At 47.2% G+C, this 20346-nt stretch overlaps 1 protein-coding gene across 8 annotated transcripts in view; it reads right to left on the bottom strand.

Annotated features, from left to right (window-relative positions):
- FBLN2 (fibulin 2) overlaps positions 1–20346 on the bottom strand; it is a 117613-nt gene that overhangs the window by 26287 nt on the left and 70980 nt on the right. For all 8 annotated transcript variants that reach the window (XM_074550182.1, XM_074550179.1, XM_074550178.1 and 5 more), the window contains 6 exons: positions 12411–12522; positions 9488–9617; positions 5070–5256; positions 4128–4334; positions 2041–2157; positions 209–310 (listed from right to left, as the gene is read on the bottom strand). In XM_074550182.1, the coding sequence (XP_074406283.1) occupies positions 209–310; positions 2041–2157; positions 4128–4334; positions 5070–5256; positions 9488–9617; positions 12411–12522 (855 nt within the window). The remainder of the gene's footprint in view (positions 1–208; positions 311–2040; positions 2158–4127; positions 4335–5069; positions 5257–9487; positions 9618–12410; positions 12523–20346) is intronic.

Genomic DNA, 20346 nt, shown 5'->3' with positions numbered 1-20346 from the left:
AAGAAGCGCCAGCCCAGGTGCCTCCGCCTCGCCAGGTAACAGCCACGCTGTGCTTCAGGAGGTACCTGTGAGGCAGAACTGAGATTCCTTCTGCCAAATGGTCTCTCTGATGGCACTGCAATTCCCAACTCTGAAAATAAGGAACAGCCGGGGGTGTGAGGTACACAAACATTTAACCATGGCTCTGTGGGGAGCCCAAAGCACTCACCTTCACAGGAAACCCCATCAGCCATGAGCGTGTAGCCAGCCATGCAGGAGCACACAGCATCTCCATCCACGATGTTGCACAGGTGCTTGCAGGGGCCGTTATCTGCACAACACAAAATTGCACAGTGCATTGTCAGAACTCAGTACATCCCTCCGGGTGTCCAGAGTTGCCAGGGACCCTGTAGAGGGCTTGGACACCCAGACATGCTGCCCAGAGCACCTGGGGATTTGATTTTGACCCTTGGAGCAAGCTGCCAACTTTGTACGAGGACATGAAAGTCACACAGGTTTGAACGGTGTAATAACAAAATTATCACAGGGCAAAAATGTATATTTTAGGATTTTTGGTATGGGGGTTATGGGGACAAGATGGAGGAATCTGGGCATGTCCAGCCTTTCTCCTTCTTCTCATGTTCTCCATTTTCTGCAGTGATGTTGGTACTTTGGGATTGGTTTAGAGTAGAAGTGCACTGTCTAACACAGTGATAGGTATTGGGAATTAAGAGTAAAAATGTTATATGTAGTTTGTAGTATAAAAAGACAACACCACCTCAGGGGCGGTCAGAGTGCCTGTGGCTGCCCTGCTGAACAGACCTTGGCTGGGCAGAAAGAAAATTTTATGGATAAGAATTAATAAACAACCTCAAGACCGAAAAGTGAAGAGTCCAGACTTGTTCTTCAGTTGCATGGGTCGAAGCAGAGACATCCTGCACATCTTGGCTGAGCAAATATCAACTGCAACCCGAGAGTACATCAGGACCCCCAGCATGGATCAGCTGCAGTTCCACGCTGCCAGGCCAGCCAGGCACAATCCCAGCTCAGGCCAGGGGAATCAGCCAGGAACCAACCTGTCCAGGCAGCCCTGAGCATTGCTCACATCCTGCTGCTGCACACAGACACAGCTGGACTGCAGTGCTCCTCCTGCCTGCCCTGCTCACACTTCCCTGCCTGCACTGCTCACACTCTGCACTGCTCACAGCCCCTGCACTGCTCACCCCCTGCACTGCTCACCCCCTGCACTGCTCACCCCCTGCACTGCTCACCCTCTGCACTGCTCACAGCCCCTGCACTGCTCACAGCCCCTGCACTGCTCACACCCTGCACTGCTCACACTCTGCACTGCTCACCTGCTCACACACCCTGCACTGCTCACACCCTGCACTGCTCACACTCTGCACTGCTCACACCCACCTGCACTGCTCACACCCTGCACTGCTCACAGCCCCTGCACTGCTCACCCCCTGCACTGCTCACACTCTGCACTGCTCACATCCTGCACTGCTCACACTCTGCACTGCTCACACCCCCTGCACTGCTCACACACCCTGCACTGCTCACAGCCTGCACTGCTCACACCCTGCACTGCTCATATCCCCCTGCACTGCTCAGACCCTGCACTGCTCACAGCCTGCACTGCTCACACCCTGCACTGCTCATATCCCCCTGCACTGCTCATACCCTGCACTGCTCACACCCTGTACTGCTCACACCCTGCACCGCTCACACCTGCAATGCTGCACTGCCCACCCCAGCATGAGGAGCAGTGGGGAACAGCCCTGGAAGCAGAGAGCAGCCTCACATTTCTCCCTCGTGTTTCCCCTGACAATTCCTCAGCCTTGTGCCACAGCAACTGCTCACACTCTGCACTGCTCACAGCCCCTGCACTGCTCACCCCCTGCACTGCTCACCCCCTGCACTGCTCACACCCACCTGCACTGCTCAGGTTGCACAGCAACAGGTTGAAGCTGTGCACTGAAATCAGACTGGAGGAGGGATGAGAGGAGTTTTATTCTGTCTCTAAACATTCCTCTGCAACTGACACCTCCAACGTACCTTTGCACTTGTCCTGCTCTTCCTGCAAGGACACCACGAGGATGGGCTGGGAGGGAGATGCTACTGGAGGGATGGTGGCTTCAGCTTCCAGCCTGGTCATCTGTCCTCTGTCAGGATCTGCAAGGCAAGGGAGGATCAGGGACAGCACCATCCCCACCACACACCCCACAGCAAGGGGTGATCCCACTCATCCCACTGCATCATGGTTTGGAGAAGGAAACAAACATCATGGACACAGATCAGAGAGCCTGGCTGACAGTAACTTCTGTAAGTACTGCAATATCTGAAAAAAACTACAAAGTGCTGTTTTCATTTTTAAAACATTTGCTGTATTTTAAATACACTGCCTGTCTTTCATTCGGTATTTTATGGAAAAAAAAAATCAAGCTTTGACCTTATCCTGTCCATCCTATTTCAACACAGACAAACAACAAACATCTTTACAAGCACAGGGTACTTTGGAATGACTTTTGTACAGCCAAGTGGAAAACATGACAGCTGCTGTCTGCCACTAATATTTTCAACAGACAGTAATGCAAAAGGTATCAGGAAAAAAAAGAGCTCTGTTACATCAATAAGAGTATCAGTATCATCAAAACAGAATCCTAAATCCATGGAGCCTAAATCCTTAAGAGGGATATGTCCTGTCCCCACTGAGTTCAAGGGTTATCTGGAGCAAAGTGTGACCCCCAAAACAGTGGCAACCTTAAGTGACTAAGGGTGATTGCAGTGCAGGTTTGGGGTGTGGGAAGAGTGATTTCCTTAAACAAGTGAAGTCAGCACAGACACATGACAGACTGTGGAACAGAGACAAACAAAATTCACCTGCTTGGCGCACAGCCTGAGTGATTTCCCCAGGAATGCCCAAGATGGGCACAGTCACACAGGGACAAGGAGAACTGAAAGGCCACTGTGCCACGTGTGGTTCAGCCAAGCAAAGCCACTGAGGTTCCCAATCCCCTTCCTGAGCCTCCCTCAGCCTGGCACAGCAAGGGCAGCACCAGCCCTCCCTGCCCTGGCCCCTGCCCTGCCCCTCTGAGCTCCCACGGGTGTCCCCTGCCCCTGTGACAGTCCCATGCCCCAGGTGAGCTCTGCAAACCCCTGGGCACCCCTGGGCACAGCCCTGAGCAGCACAGCCCTGCAGGTCTGCAGGAACACGACTTCCCACATCACAAGATGTTCCACTCAGAACCTCAGCAGAGAGAGGCACTGCTGGGAGAAGAACAGCAAAGCAAAGCCATAAATACAGTCCAGGTGAGCAATGAGGCCAAATCCTGAGGTGCTAAAATAAGAACTTCTCTTTGCCTCTTTTGGATTAGGTTCCTTTCCCAGAATTTTAATATAAGCAGAGCAGACAGCTGCCACAGGAACAGTCAAATGCATTCTTGAGGTAAATGCGCTAACACCACATTGAGAAGGATGACATACAGACTGCTCATTGTTTGGCTTGGGCAGAGGATTAGAAGCCTAAGGAGTTCTGTCATTGGATGGAAACACTGCTTTTGCTTGTTAAATAACAGAAAGCACTTGTAACCAATATGAGGTTTCAACTTTCTGGGTTATCTGACTTGAAATTGTGCCATTGGAGAACTCCACACATCAAAACAATTACAACACAAGTGACTTTCTTTTCCAGACTTCCACCACACCAGACAAACTTGGAGTTTGTTATCACTGAAGGATGTTAATGATTTTAGATAAAAATCAAAGTTCAGGTAGCAATGCTGTCTGTCTGAACTGAGTTAAGTTTATCTAAACTTATCTAAAGAAAACCTGACTGTGAAATACAAAATTACTCTGAGAAGAACAGATATTTCTTAAAAAATCTTTACAAATTCCCTTCTGAAAAGTGCAAACACTCTTGATTTGAACATATGAAACACCACCCTTATCCCATACCACCAAACACAAAAATAAGGTGTAATTGAGTGTCCTAAATTACCATTTTTCTTTATATTTTACAATTTCTACAGAACACATCCATGCATTAACACCCATTAAAAAAGAGCAACTGCATAGAAACTAAAGAAAAGCCTGGCTGGTGAGTGCAGGTATAAAGACACTGCCCTTCATGTGCCTTTTCTCACCTGGAGAGCAGCTGGTGCCATCCTCCTGCAGGGTGAACTCAGGGAAGCACGAGCACTTGTAGGAGCCCACAGTGTTGATGCACAGGTGCTGGCACAGCTCCCCCCCGTAGAGCAGGCACTCATCCAGGTCATCCCCGGGCAGGTTATTGGAGAGCTCAGCCTCACTGCTGATGGACAGCGCTTCGTGGTGATCCTCCCTCTCTGAAACTACAGCAGAGCGTGTCTGACAGCTATTCTGCCCTTGGCACACAATGCCAAGGAAAACCAGATCCACCCAGAACAGTTACTGCAAGGATATTACAAAGGAACCCATCCTGGAGATAACACTGTGGTGCTGGAGGGTCACCTCCTCCTCCTCTAGGGCTGCAGGGACAGATTTTACAGAGCCACTGAGAAACAGCCACAGGGGAGGCCACAAGCTGACCTTCCACATCACTGCCAACCCCATCTGAACTGTGCTGAGCCCCAGCTGAAATTGGCCCCGCACTGAATTCCAAATTTCAGGAGGAGTTATCCAATTGGTTTGGAAACTTTCCAACATCACAATTTGTTGGCTTCTCCTATGTTAGCACCAGCAGCAGCCTGGGAGGCACTGAGCAGCGACAGGGCTGTCCTCCCTACTGCCTTTAAACACCAGCCAGAGCTGGAGCACCACCTGCTTCCACTCCTGACCAAGGCTTTCTGTGACATTAAAATTAATCCTTAAGTGAGTTTCTTAACCAGCTTTTCTTGAACACACAACACCAAAGCTCCTCTCTCAGTGAGGTCTCAGGTATATTTAGGGATGAGATTCTTTGCTTTCTCCAACCTGCCTTAGGAAGAAGGCAATCTGTGCTAGATCTGGGAGGAAAGCAGCTGTGCCCCCGATGCCCTGCTGCCTCCAGCAGCTGGCTGAAGGCCCTCAGGGTGAGGCAGAGCCCTCAGTGACAGAAGGACACTCACCCTTCTCGGGGGTCACCGTGGGCACGGGCTCCGGGTGCCGTCTGATCTCGGGGTGCACGAAGTGATCCCCCCCTTCACAGCAGGACAGCATCACGTGGCTGCAGGGGTAGCCCAGGTTGATGTTGGACTCGCAGCTCTTCCCCTCACTCCTCAGGCGCAGGCCCAGGCTGCAGCAGTCACAGCATTGCTGCAAGACAGGGCAACATCAGCCACCAGCACTGGGAACATTGGCCACCAGCATTGGGAACGTCAGCCACCAGCACTGGGAACATCAGCCACCAGCATTGGGAATGTCTGTCAGCCACCAGCACTGAGCAAACTGCCAGGGCAGTGGTGGAGTCCCCACACCTGGTTCAAAGAGTGTGTGGATGTGACACCTGAGGACATGGTTTAGTGGTGAACACGGCAGTGGTGCTGAGTTTACAGTTACACTTGATGGTCTTAGGGGTCTGTTTCCACCTTAACAATTCTATTCTGATTTAACACAGTTTCAGGGATGAGCCCACACACACCTGGAACTGATTTGCAGTTTCCTAAGCAGTGCAGCATCTGGAAAAACATTTGGAGCGTGGACAGTTGTAAATATCAAAGCTTTACTTGTGCTTGTTTTTGCCATTCTGCACCAACGGGTCAACTGCAGCCACAACAAACACAAAGTCTGGCTGTACCAGTGATTTCAGCAGCTCCACACGCCAGGAAGGAGTGGTGCTGCACATTTTGCTCCCCCCAGGCCTTGCCTGTGTGTAGTATGAACAGGAATTATAAACAAAATAATAGAGATCTGCAGCTCTTTGCATTAGAGCTCAAAGCATGGTCAGTTTGAAGCTGTGTGACGGGAACTGGAAATAACCTGCACAGACATGAGGGTCAGCAGCATCCCAGCCTGTCAGTGCCAGCACAGACTCTCCTCTCTGCACTCCAGCCCTGCTCTGACCTTTAATGGCCTGGCTGTGCTGCACAGCATCCTGCTGGGACTGCCAGGAGGGAGCCCAGGGTGCCTTTGATGAGCTCTGTGCCTCTTTCTTTCACACCTGAACAGCAGCTTCACTGACATGCTCATCTCCCACCTCTTGCAGTTTGCTCTGCTGCAGGTGGCAGGCAAATCTGTGTGCTGCTTTACTCAGTCCCAGACAAATCCACTGCACAGTCAGGCCACAAAAGGGCATCACATAAATGATACCAAACTCAAGAAGTCCACATTGGAGCTGCACAGTGGATACCTAACCAAGCTGAGCAGCTGGGTCTGCTGCAGAGACAACAGGGGTCACACCTGAGCTGGAGATGCCTTTGGGGATTTGAATTTAAGTGTCCTCTCACCCCTAATTTATTTATTCATTTGTTCATGTATTTTAGCTAAAATAACATGTTTCACTGCCAGAAAAGCAGAGTCTCCTGCCCTCTGCAACTCCTTTGACATCACCCACTCACTCAGAGCTTGCAGCCACACTGGAGGAGCCTCCCTGAGCCCAAGAGGAGTCTCCAGCCTGCTCAAACATTCGGGTACCCTGTGGGAAGGGTCAGACACAGGATTCGAGCTGGCAGCAGGAGCTCCAGGGACAGAGCAGGAAGGAGATCCCTGAGCTGGGAAGGCACTAAGAGAAGCAGTGTTCTGAGGAGCATGGGAATGAGGAGGAATCACTTTCCACCATTAGAAATCCTAGGTGGGCATTCCCATTAATCCAGAGCCTGTCTCCTGCAGGGAGATGCATCCACTGCCAGCTCAATGCTCAGGAACTCTTGTGCTGAGCCCCTTTTTTCAGGGCAGCACTGGGGTTCTGTGAGCACTTCACACTCAGAGCACAGCCTGGCATGTGCAGCCAGCACTGAGGGCTGCAGCTCATTTTATGGCCCTGCTTCCTAATCTGAGAAATCCCCAAACACCATAAACAGCAGACATTACTCACATCTGCAAATATGCACAGCCATAAGGAGCTCCCTTCACGTGCCCAAATACGTTTGTGAAAAAATTATTTACACTGTGGGCCTTGAAGAGGATGAATTATTTTGCACACTAAATAGGCTTAAATTATCTTTTCAAATGAATATTTAAAAAAAAAAAAAACCAAAACCAAAAACCAAATCCCCTAGCAATAATGAATTGTGGTCATGCTAGAAAAGGAAAAATTCCTCTTGCCATCCTCCCCAAATCCAGAACCCTCAAATTCAAATTTTCTGAAAACAAATTATCTTTCTTTGTCTTTTGTTTTAGCTCAGTTTTGTCACCTTCAGTATGCAAAATAGAAGTTCAAGATAATACATGTTTTTACTGAAGTACTGTAAAATGTGCAATACTTGCCTTGAAGACCTCAGCTTCTTTCAGTCATAATTTGATTAACAATTTATCCCATGTGCAGGCATGACAGAGAGTATTAAATCAGTCATACATCTTTGGGCACACATATTTTCCAGGTGAACAAAACTGTCTCATTTTCCAGTGGAAAAACTTGTTCTCTGAAAAGTTCCATCTAAAATGAAAGAATTGGAATGCCTCGACTTTCTGTAAGCTGCTTTTTGAATTTCCCAGGAATTCTACAACTGATTTAATAGCAAATATGACTATTTTTACCTGGCAGTTGAGAAACTCACCTTGAGAATCATTCTATGGTTCACAGCTTTCTGCATTCCCCTCAAAACTACCTTAGCTGGAATTCTGCATAATTGGATTTACCATGGTGAAGTCTGCATGCACTAGGAAAAATCCCTAAGCCTGTGCTTTTGGTGTTAAGAGTAAATAACAATGAAAGCACCCCAAGATCAGGTTGATTTAGCACAGGTTGAACTCCTGGATCTGAAAAACCAGCACTGCCACATTGACCTTGAAGCAAAAGGTGAAAACATCTTAAATGCCTGAAGACCCACAAATGTTTGTAACCTGGAGATAAAACCCTGGCTTTTGGCAAGACAGAGTAAATATCTTGCTGGGTTTTGAAGCAATTAATAAACCTTTCCACATTCCAGAGAAACTTTTTTGATTTATGCCACAGGATTTACTAAGAGCAGACAGATCAGGGGAAACACCACTATGGACTGTCAGCATCTTCTGCCAGATCCCCTCTGAAACAATGTTTAACCACAATAAAATTAGAAAATCTTTCCTGTAATACAAAGCATTAAAAAGCAGTACAAAGCTGGATTATTTTGTATTACAGCAGTACATACTGTAATGTTAAAGTAATACAAAGTCTAACAGTCTTAATATTTATTGATTTTTTTCAAGCAGTGGCTGCAATGACTCAAGAGCTAAACAAGCTAAATAGGTGAGCAAAGCTGTTCAGTAATTTTACTGTCTCAGATGGTTTATCTTAAAGGAAAAATCCCAGTGGAACTGGCATGAGGAACCATTCCACGGGAGTATTTAGTCACTGGTTTCAGCTCAGCCAGGAATGATGGAGCTCTCCCTCCCCAGCCCTGCCTGAGGAATGGCATGTGTAATCAGGTTTGACTCCACAGCCTGGCTCTGCCTGGCATGCAAACAACCCCTGGTGAAAACCTAAGAATAACAGTTCTGTCACTTTTCAGACATATTAATGTCTTCTCCTGAACGCACAAATTCTCCTTTTACTCTAATGACAGACTTCAGACCCAAATTAGCAATGGTTCTGAGGATGACAAATCAGCACAGCTAATTAACCCTTAAAGCCTGCAGTAGATGTCCACATTCCCTGCTTTTCCAGTGAACAATTATCTGGGAGAGTCTGCGATGTAAAAGAACAGATAGAACTAATCGGGTTCCTGCTGAGCCCAGGAAGCTGCACTTAAGCTGAGCTATAGCTATGTAAATGATGATCAGAGGGAAATGAATTCTGAAAGGCACTGTTCTGGTGAAAACAGGACAAGGGAGCTGCTGAATCTTCAAACTGGTTTAAATTGGTTTGGCTCCACTGGTTCTCATAAAGCAAATCTCATTTATCTAAGCAGAGGCTGTGGCTCAGGATTTGTGATTTGTGCTGTCCATTAAGGGTTTGCCTTTATTTATGAACAAAAGCTTCCATCATCATCTAAATGCTTGTTCATCTAGTCCAGCATTGTGCAGAACTGGGAAGGGGGCTACAATTCAACACTGGAGCCAAGCAAAGCGCCCAGTAATGGGTTTCACATTATATCTTCAATTAAGTTTTGCCCCATCATTTTCTAAATTCTTCTACACTATAGATATAAAAACTAAAATGGACTTTTCAGCTACTTCCAAAGCGAGGAAGCAAAAGCATTACAGCCAGTTAGGTCTGCAAAACGGAGATGGAAATTAATTCCAAACAACATTACAGCAAAGTTTTAAAAGGGGCTGCACACTGAAATGCAAACAGCACCATTTCACTGCCACATTCCTGCAAGTTCATCATTTCTGTGCCCCACAGGAATGCAGGAGCAGATCCCTGCTGAGGCAGGAGGACACCTCGCACACCCACAGGGCAGCTCACCTTGTAGGAGGAGCCCGCGCAGGGGTCGCTGTCCTCGGGGCCACACGTGTCCCCCTCCTTGGCGGCCACCATCCCGGCCAGGCAGCTGTTCTCCCTCACCGTGGACACGCAGCACTGCTTCTGGGCAATCCTGCAGGGGACAGGCACTGTCACAGAGTCCAGGGCACTGTCACACAGCACAGGGGCACTGTCACACACACACAGCCCGGGCGGGGACAGCACTGTCACACAGCCTGGGGACAGGCACTGTCACACAGCCCAGGGACAGGCACTGTCACACACACACAGCCCAGGGCACTGTCACACAGTCCAGGGCACTGTCACACACACACAGCCCGGGCGGGGACAGCACTGTCACACAGCCTAGGGGCAGGCACTGTCACACAGCACAGGCACACTGTCACACAGCCCAGGGCACTGTCACACAGCCTGGGGACAGGCACTGTCACACAGCCCAGGGACAGGCACTGTCACACACACACAGCCCAGGGCACTGTCACACAGTCCAGGGACAGGCACTGTCACACACACACAGCCCAGGGACAGGGCACTGTCACACAGCACAGGCACACTGTCACACAGCCCAGGGCACTGTCACACAGCACAGGGGCAGGCACTGTCACACAGCACAGGCACACTGTCACACAGCCCAGGGCACTGTCACACAGCACAGGGGCACTGTCACACATACACAGCCCGGGGACAGCACTGTCACAAAGCCCAGGGCACTGTCACACAGCACAGGGGCACTGTCACACACACACAGCCCAGGGCACTGTCACACAGCCCAGGGGCAGGCACTGTCACACAGCACAGGCACACTGTCACACAGCCCAGGGCACTGTCACACAGCCTGGGGACAGGCACTGTCACACAGCCCAGGGGCAGGCACTGTCACACAGCACAGGCACACTGTCACACAGCCCAGGGACAGGGCACTGTCACACACACACAGCCCAGGGCACTGTCACACAGCCCAGGGACAGGCACTGTCACACACACACAGCCCAGGGACAGGGCACTGTCACACAGCACAGGCACACTGTCACACACACACAGCCCAGGGACAGGGCTCTCTGACACCCCTGCAAATGTCCCAGTGCCACCTCAAGTACCCCACTCAGAACACCTGAACACGTGCAGAGAACTATCCTGGCAGAACAGGAATACTAATTTTCTTAATGAGCATCCACTTTGTATGTATCCCCTGCATCCCTGGCAGTGCCCAAGGCCAGGCTGGACAGGGCTCCAAGCACCCTGGGACAGCGGAAGGTGTCCTTGCCCATGGCAGGGGGTGGAATGGAATGGGCTTCCAGTCCTTCCAACCCAAACCACACTGGGATTTTACAATCTTTGGGCAGTGAGTTGAGCTGGAGCAGAGTCCTGGGAGCTGCAGGAATTGCAGGGTTCCAGCACAGGGAGTGCCCTGGGGCTGGAGAGGGGCAGGGTCACCAGCCCTGCTCACTGGCACAGCTGCCAGTGGCAGCAGCAAGGTTTTGTCCTCACTTTCCAGGCTCTGAGGCCACATACTTGAATGCTTTTTTACATAAAACATTTTGTTTAGACCTAATATTTATGGACAGGCTTAAATCTTTAAAACAGGGACACAACTGAAATTTTACAAGTAAAACAACTGAACCCCTGCTCTCTTATTTCTTTTAATCTCAGTAGGTTCACAGGGACTGAAACATTTAGGATCTGGCTTTTTCATCTACAACCAGCCTCAGATGTGCAGGTGCAACTCATTCATGTACTGGATTTGCACCTACTTAGGCCAAGGCTGGGATTTTTAATCTGCCTTCACTTCACAGACAGTTGGTATGTGTCAGTTATGTCAGCCAGATCCCAGCAGGAAGGATTTCAGTCTCCCAGTAACTTCAGAAAGGTGCAATGATACTGAATTTGATAAAAGGGATCATGCCAAAGTTTTTCAATGCTCTAAATGACGGGATCAGTCAGTGAAAATGTGAGTCTGGAGTGGGTTTGTCTCCATCCTCCCCAAGGGCTGCTCCAGGCTCGTGGGCAGGGAAAGGGATGAACTGCAGCTGGTCCAGGTTACCGTGCATCCATCCCTGTCCTCCTGCCGTGCAGAGGGAACGTGGCTCCCTGTCAGGGCAGCAGGATCAGGGCATGGTCCCACTCCAGCAGAACCAGGGGCACTCACAGAGCAATGAACACATCCCTTAACACGGATGGATAATCACTGCACTCAGCACCTGCCAGCTCTGCCCTCCCACTGAACTGCAACTCCACAGATGGGCGGAATGTCGCAGACATCTTTTCATGAAAAAATCCCTTCCTTAGGATTTTTCCTCCTGAGAAGCTGAGAGGCCTCAAGAACAAAATGTAAACAATGGTTATCTGCTGCTGTGGGATGTAACAGGTGCATCTGTGATTGGTCTCATGTGGTTGTTTCTAATTAATAGCCAATCACAGTCAGCTGGCTCAGACTCTCTGTCTGAGACAGAAGTCTTTGTTATCATTCTTTCTGATTCTATTCTTAGCTTAGCTAGCCTTCTGATGAAACCTTTTCTTCTATTCTTTTAGTATAGTTTTAATGTAATATATATCATAAAATAATAAATCAAGCCTTCTGAAACATGGAGTCAGATCCTCATGTCTTCCTTCATCCAAGAACCCCTGTGAACACGGTCACAGACGGAGAACGGGAAATAAAAATCTGTGCTCTGCTCATGGGAGAGACAAAAAGAAACCTTGAAAAGCTTTCGTCCAGATTAGGTTTTGGGCAAATGGAGGGGGAAATCCTGGCCTCTAATTAGCCATGAATATTGCCAGCCCACAAATAATTCAGATAATGAACAACACGGTTTCCAGTCTCCTGGACATCCCATGAAGTACATTTGATTTCTTTTCAAGGGCTACTCTTTATGCTTACCAATATGTTCAGTTTTACCTTACGTACCTGCAAATATCACCATCCATGCCACTTACAGGGATTTCTGTGCACTCCCCGTTGTCTATAGCCCACTGCTGGCCAGCTCCACAGCAGCTCTCAATCAACTCCTTTGTGGAACCTGTACAAAGCATACACGCAGATTTTTTTAAGATTATTTTGTATGGAATGGATTTGGTTTAACTCTGCTTCTTAATTGAGAAAATCTTAAAAGTAACGATTGTTCAGCGTGAGGTTTTTCCCTTTATTTCCACATTTTGTTTGGTTATGAGGAAAAAAAAGAGACAACTGATACCTAAAACATCTTGACATAACTGATCACCTGGTGACGTCCTTCAGGGGGGAACAGCAGAAGGAAATTAAGGCTTTTAAATGTTATAAATTACATAATTGGTTTGAAGGTCATAAATGGTTTGAAGGACATTCTATATTTGACAACTCTAAGCAAAATCCTTGAAAAATCATGCTTGGCCACTTGCAAGTTGATTTAGTCATCATGCTGCTGTAACAGTGCTCTCACTACACAGGCTGGGTTAGCACAGAGTGCCCCAGCCTTGTATGGTTCAGCTGGCTTAAAAATACAGTGAAAAGGGTCTGGGAGCCATAACTCTGACTGTTACACTGGCACTAAGATGCAGTAAGAGAGATGGACATGGAGAATGCTGCTCTGGCTCCCACATTTGATTCTGTGGGTTTACACCCAAGATGTAAATGTGCAGTTGCAGTGAAATGGGATTTGCTGGATCCTCTGCACCTACTGCACAGACTTGGGGCACTTTGTTCTCTTCAAGCCTTGGGGCAGGAACAGCCCAAAGCAGCCCTGCAGGTGCAGGGGTTAATGACCAAAGCCATTTGTGTCCCCCCACCCTGCCCTGCTCCTGCTCACACACGGGGCAGTGGCACCACAACAATCTGCACATGGCCCCCAGGCTATGCAATGCTCTCATTTTACACAACACATTAACTGCCTTAAAATATACTTGAGTACTGAGAGCTCTATTAGGTGTAAGAGCTGCTCTGTGACATTGGAGGGTTGATCTATGCAGTTAAACTGGCAGGAAATATATCCAGTACCAGATAATTACAACACATTGCTATAAAACAGTGAAATTTTAACATAGTTCTAATTCACTCCCTCGGTGGAAACTCCATTCATTTTACCAAGGGCTGCAATACATTTGTTGCTCTTGCTGGAACATGAGAATAGAGCAGAATTTAACTATCTACACTGCAGTAATCTACATGATTTATAATTCAACTAAAAGCAAGTTACTCATTCCTCACTGAGGATTCAATATCAGCTTGCTCTACTGAAGTGCCATACTATTAAACAGTCATATTTGCAAAATAGATTGCCTTTGCTGTGATCTTATGAATAATTAAACCCAGAATGAAGTTATCATCAAATAAACAAACTACTGCTTTTTATCTTCATCAGGAATTTAAAAGAACCTGGAATAACTCATAATAGGACTCACAGACATTAGCATAGATTTATGATATTTTAATTCTCCATTAGGGAGAACAAATATATACAACTAAATACATGCACAGGACTGGGGATCACAGAGCTTCTATGCTGGGTAGAGATTTTTCAGCTCTGTGTGTAACAGACTTTGAAATACAAAAACATTCAAACAGAGCTTTGTTTATTTGGGGCTTCCATGATATTAGCAGATTCAGAAGCAGATTTGCATCTGCTTATGGAAAACAAAGTAATTTTGTTTGAGAACTCTGTGATCCCTGTTTGTTTTTCTATATATAGTGTGAATGTTTAAAGATAAAGTCACTTCACAACCCACCTGCTAATAGATAATTTGCTATTTATAGATGTCTTCACAAAGGAAAAAAAAGTGAAGGCTGCACTAGAAAACAGCAGCAATTTCCTCACTTGTTTGCAATTCAGACACTCACCTCCTGCAATTATCACTCTGCATCAGCCTAAAGAGGTGAACTACAGAACATTTTGGCCTAATCTCAAAAACTGGTATTGTCTTTTAAAGACACTTAGAAGTTAATTCAAGTATTTTAAATAACACTTTTCCTTCCCAGAGTTTTAACCCTTCCCTGCCTGTGCTTTAAGGTTGTCTCAGTGCCTGATCCAGCCCTGAGCAGCAGTCAGATGGCCTCAAGCTGACCCAGGGACACAATCAGGTTTTCCATGGTCACACAAAATCCACACAGCTCTTACAGGTTAAGAATTTCAGCTACAAAAATCCCCTGTGGGTGGATGTATTTTTAAAAGTTTAGTTGAAGTTCAAACTGAGAAAAACACACAGTTAAAGGCTACTAAATTATTTTCTGACACTGTCACAGTGAACCATAAGTTTGTTAGAGCAGCAAAGGAGACAAAGTAGATTTTCATAAACTTTCCTCCCTTTTTTCCTTCCCAGTGTTCACAAATTATGTTTCCAGAGCGATAAATCATCAGCCAGCTCTAGAAGGTCAAGAAGGGAAGAAGGGATGGAGTATCTCAGTTCCTTGCCAGAGCTTTCTTGATGCTGAAGTTTTCCTGATTTCAGCTTCACCTGAATTTCCACTCAGACCATTTCACACCTTTAACACCTCCAATTTGCTTCCTCCCATTCTCACTTCGGGTCTGCAGCTCAGCAGAGCATTTGCATCGATTGAATAACTCCTGTTATGCAAATGCCCATTCTCGGAGGCAGCACTCCTGACCGAGCTGTCAGCAGCTTTATCCATCATTCCCTTCTAAGCGGTTCTTTAGTCTCAGTACAGACACAGACAAACCTTAGGACATCAGCATTTCCTCACTGAGCCCGATAAAGCGCTGGCACAGATGCCCAGAGCAGCTGTGGCTGCCCCTGGATCCCTGGCGGTGCCCAAGGCCAGGCTGGAGAGGGCTGGGAGCACCTGGGACAGTGGGAGTGTCCCTGCCATGGCAGGGGTGGCACTGGATGGGCTTTAAATCCCTTTGCACACAAACTGTTCTGTGAGTCTGCGGCTCCTCACACGATGGGAGCAGCAAGGGCTGACCAACCACACAACCAACCCACCCAGGCCTCCCACGCACGAGTGGACAATTAATTCCCTTTCCACTAAAATTACTCCAGGAGCTGTGACATTGAGGAGTCTCAGACAGCAACTTCAACTACAGAGAGACCCAAGTGAGGCAGACACAGAGCAGGGGCCTGGACAGAATCCCTTGACTTCAGGCAGAGGTGAAGCTCAAAACTGGTATTAACACCAACACCAACTATCTATAAACTGCAAGAACCACCAGGAGGATCAGAGTGTTGGGCAGGGCACTGCCAGCCCCAGGCACCCACATCTCTTCCCTGCTGGCTTTAATTCCAGCTGTTAATTGCTGGATCAGCACTCACATGGGAGAGAGGCAAAGGGAACACTACCAAACTGAGCTGAGCTCTTTCTGTCATGATGGAACTTCCACTCCTACACCTGAAGAAAGTAGTTTATCTTCTCCAAACCTATAGTATTTACACTTGCACCCAGCACATACACTTAACAAGAACTAGAGAAAAATAAGTTGTACTTCCTTATCAAATAACTGCCTGAAAACATACAGCAATACCTTATAAAAAATAATGACAAAAGCCTCGCAGGACAACTTGGGGGGGTTCTTAAAATACTGAAAAATAACTGTTTCCAGTGGGTCTTTTTTTCTGCTCCAATCTCTTCACCATTTAAAGCTCTAATAAATAAATAATAAAGTACTGTAGCTTTACCCCTTAACAGGTTGTCATTTCCTATCTTATCAACAGCCTGAGAGGCTTTATTAAACTCCCTCCTTGAATTTCACAATCTAGGTGTGCACTGTAACATGTTCTCAACTTGGTTTATCTGGGATGGCTGGGAAGACGTTTTAATGAGTAAGGTAAAGAGGAGAGGAACATTTATCTTGGCAAAGGCAGGGCAGGGGAGAATGACAGCAGAGCCCCAAAGCCAGCTGCTTTCACTCCAAACTGAGCTATCACTTACGTCACTGGGGCTGGTTAAGCTCTCCCAGGAGCTGTTCCCAGATAAATGAGCAGAGGGTTTTGCTCTGTGCAGGTTCCTGCAGGCTCCTCCAAGAGCCGCAGTGCTCAGGACGTGTCTGACTCTAAATCTCCCCGAAATGAGGGCAGTGCTGGAGCGTTTCCATGACCAAACCACAGTCAGGTCACTGCTCAGGATGGGGCACTAACCCACGTGCTCTCCTCAGCCTTTGAGGCTTCTCTCCTTGGAAATGATGGAAAAGCAGATTGCAGGAGAAATGCAGGCTGAGCCGAGCACTCAGCACACACCCCTTGGATTCAGTTCAGTGCCTGATCCTTTTCCACCACGCTCTTCCATTCCTGCCTGCCATGCCATCACCACAGCAGGGCAAGGGAGGTCCATCACACTTGGAGCAATCTGCCTTCATTTCAAACCTCATGCAGCAAAGTGTTTTTCTGTGCTCTCCTCCATCCTCTGAAGGTACCCACGTCTCTTTGGGAATCCATCCCACCACTCATCCAGGACAAGTTCCTGTTATATTGCCTTCACTCTTTGGGAAGCATCTGCTTTCCATTTCAACATGAAAACATTCTGTTTCCTACATTACTCTTTTTTTCATAAATTCCTTATGCTGGCTTGCTTGGCAAAACATAGAGAGCTGTGTCTGCCCCAAGGCACAATGAAAACTGGATAACCCAAGCTGAACATTCATTTTGCTGTGCACCATACAATGGAGACATACATCAACATAGCCTCAGCCAGGCTTGTTTGGCAGATTTTGTTCAAAGTGTCAATGAATAGCAACCTAATACTCCCTCAGGCTTTAGTTCTGGATAATCCTTGTAAGTCAAAACTTGTATTACCTGTGGCAGAGGCCAGATAATTTAGACAATGTTTGGTCTTTAAGGTTTCCATGACAGCATCCTTTATTGGATCCAGGTTGAAAGAAGTAGGGGGGGGCAACTAAATAAATTCTTTAACCCTTTTCACCAGCTACAAACCCAAGCAATTGCTCTGCCTGCCTTGCAGAATGTGTCTCATTTTGCTGTATCCTTCTGCCCCTGAGTTTGAGGCAGAACAGTTCATGCACAATCATCCTTCCATCAGTTCAATGATAACTCAGAGCAGGCAGAATGTTTCTTGCCCTTCAGCCCTTCAGTCTTGGCTGTATTTCCCCCCTCAACCCTCCTTCCCCAGATATTGCACAGAGTATATTTATGCTGGCTATTAACTTTCAAAAGAGCTGTGGCTTTGGAAAGCCTGGCTCCGATTATCCCTGTAATTCCTGTCTGAAGAATTTTATCTTGGGGAGAGCAAGCTCTTTGCATGATCTGTTTTGTGGCTAGGTAGGCTCCATTCTCCAAAGCACTTCCACCAGCCCTGTTTAATTTTAAAGTTAAAATTCGGAGGAGTATTGTTTATCAGGGAATGTAGTCAGGGACTGCCTGTCACAGCACTTGGGAAAATTAGGCAGGATCACTAAATCTGCTGCAACTCCAACACTGAGTAAGCCAAGCACTTCCAGGATGTTCTTAACCAATTACAAACTGAGCTGAGGTTGTAATGGTAACTAAATTACGAAAACCAGTATTCCTTTGTCTTAAAAAAATATAAAGGCAAACAAACATAAAGCAGCAAATAGATGTGTGTGTAAGGCCTTCATTCAGAATATATGTTCCCCCTATGTCTGACTGCTTACCTACAGAAAAAAATGCATTCATTTGACCATTACCCATTCACACCCCCACACTGCAGTGGTAGGCACAGCCATCCATTAAGACACGTTTCTGCTTTAAATATTAAAAGTTTAGCAGTGAAAAAGGTCTTTGTTCTGGACTGGGAGTGTTGATCAAGGACAAGCCAAGTTACTGTGACATTTTAAAGCCCAATTGCCTAAAACCACTACACATACTTTAATCATGCAATCTATATAAATACATTATTCATTCTCACACCAAGCACATGGAAATTGTATTTTTGTTGGAAGCCTGAAGGAGGATTGTACATTTATATCTGACTTGCTGTGGCACAGACTGCACTGTGCACCCCATAGCAGGGCTAACAGGGGATGGGGAACTGCTCACGGATGCTCCATGAAGCCAACCCCAAAGGTCAAACATCCTAAAGGCTGCTGTTGTGAGCCTTTAGGGTTCTGAGTTTTGTAACTCTGGCAACTGAAAAGAAAATCCCCAGCACCTGCCCAGTGCTCAGTCTGCTTCCACCAGTTCAGCACACACAGAACAGGCTAAAAATACACAGCCTCATCGCCTCCTAGGAGAACCCACTCAGAAACTGTTCACGGACAAAGTCTCAAATCCACTCAGGAGGGGGAAACCAAGATTTTTATCTTCCTCATGAACAATTCACCCGAAGTAGAAAAACTGTAAAATTCATCAGAGTGAACTGGGTGTTCATCCCTGTTCAGAACATCACTGAAAACGGGGCAGATTCACCCCCGGCTCAGCTCAGCTGCTGGTGCCAGCTTGTTTGCTCTGCCACATTGCTCAGCACAGCTCTCACCACAGCACCAGCCTGCACACCTGCAGAAGGCAAGCACAGAGAGGAGAGGACATGACAGCAGCAGCCCCTGACCTGAACAGTCCCAGGAGTGCTCCTGACCAAGTATGTGCCCTCCAGCTCTGTTGGGCTGAGGGCTGTTGACAAAAGGATTCTGAATAGCAGAGGAAGGAAACCTCTGAATTTCACTGAGCTTCTAATTAGGGAGCAGGGGTGCTTAAACTGAACAGAAGAGCTGTTGTGGAGCTCCATCTCCTTATTTGGGAACCTTCCAGGATTCCTTGCTGGTCCTTGTCAGGTTTATAATCATCAATTACATTGTTCCTTATTTTACGATGATGTTCTGAAGAGATCTCATTTCCTCAGGCTCTCCTTTATGAAGTTTTGTAATCAGGGTTTGGGCAAGAATTCCATCAGTATTGATTGTGGCCCAGGGCATTTCCTGGATTAATGACAGGCTGGAAGAGCTGATGGCTCCCAGTTCTGCCTTGATCCACTAACCCCAACGAGATTTAAACTCTCAAGGATGCACCCAGTGCCAGAGCAGTTATTGTGAAGGAATTTCAGTGGGACACTTAAATCAACAGCAAGGAAACAAACCTCCTTTTATCCCTTACAGAAGTAGGAGGAAATACTAATTTGAATGGGCTGATAATGATGTTTAGATTGTTGCAGGGGAATTTAGCAGCCCTAGCAGGAAGCACAGCAGGAAATCTCCCCTTTGCCACGCAGCATGGCCTCAACCACAGATGTCTGGAAAGAAGAGGGTTTAGTTCCCTAAGAAAGTAATGGTTTGGGGTACGAATTAGGCAAATGGACTTTTTAACTTCTAAATGAAGCACCTTGTTTGATGCTGTTACTGTGGTTTCACACAGCAGGGATTGGGTGAACCATTTTGCTCATTCCCACTTCAGACTTTGCCTCCAGCTCAGTGTAACCCCACAGCACACCAAGAGAAACACATTCACATGAACTGCTCAATTCCCAAAGTCCTTTCTGCCGGTGAAAAACCTACACCACTCAGATCACACTCAAAATTCCTACTTTTGTTTCAATTCTATCTTCCTAATTAAAAGTAGTGAGTACCTCACGTATGTGTTCATCAGGATAAATGACACTCCTGGAATACCTGCCAGCACTGCTACTGAAGTCACTTTCAAGCAAGGTAACACTTGAAAATAATTGTAAACTATGGCAGAAGTGGCTGTTTTCACCTAAAGCTGGGGTTTGACCCCATGCCCATGGAATCCCACAGGCACCGCCTGCTCCTTTACCAAATTCAAGCACAAGGCCCTTGAATGCAGAATCAGAGAATCCTTAAGGTTTCTGTGGAAAAGACCTGAGATCAAGTCCAGCCTTCAGGCCAGCAGCACCACCACTAAGCCACGTCTCATGTGCTGCATCCACACCTGTTTTGGAACACTTCCATGGGCAGGGACTCCACCACTGCCCTGGGCAGCCTTTTCCAATG

The sequence above is a fragment of the Zonotrichia albicollis genome, chromosome 12 (assembly GCF_047830755.1).
Source record: "Zonotrichia albicollis isolate bZonAlb1 chromosome 12, bZonAlb1.hap1, whole genome shotgun sequence".
Lineage (NCBI taxonomy): Eukaryota > Metazoa > Chordata > Aves > Passeriformes > Passerellidae > Zonotrichia > Zonotrichia albicollis.
This window is presented reverse-complemented; position numbering and strand designations above follow the sequence as displayed.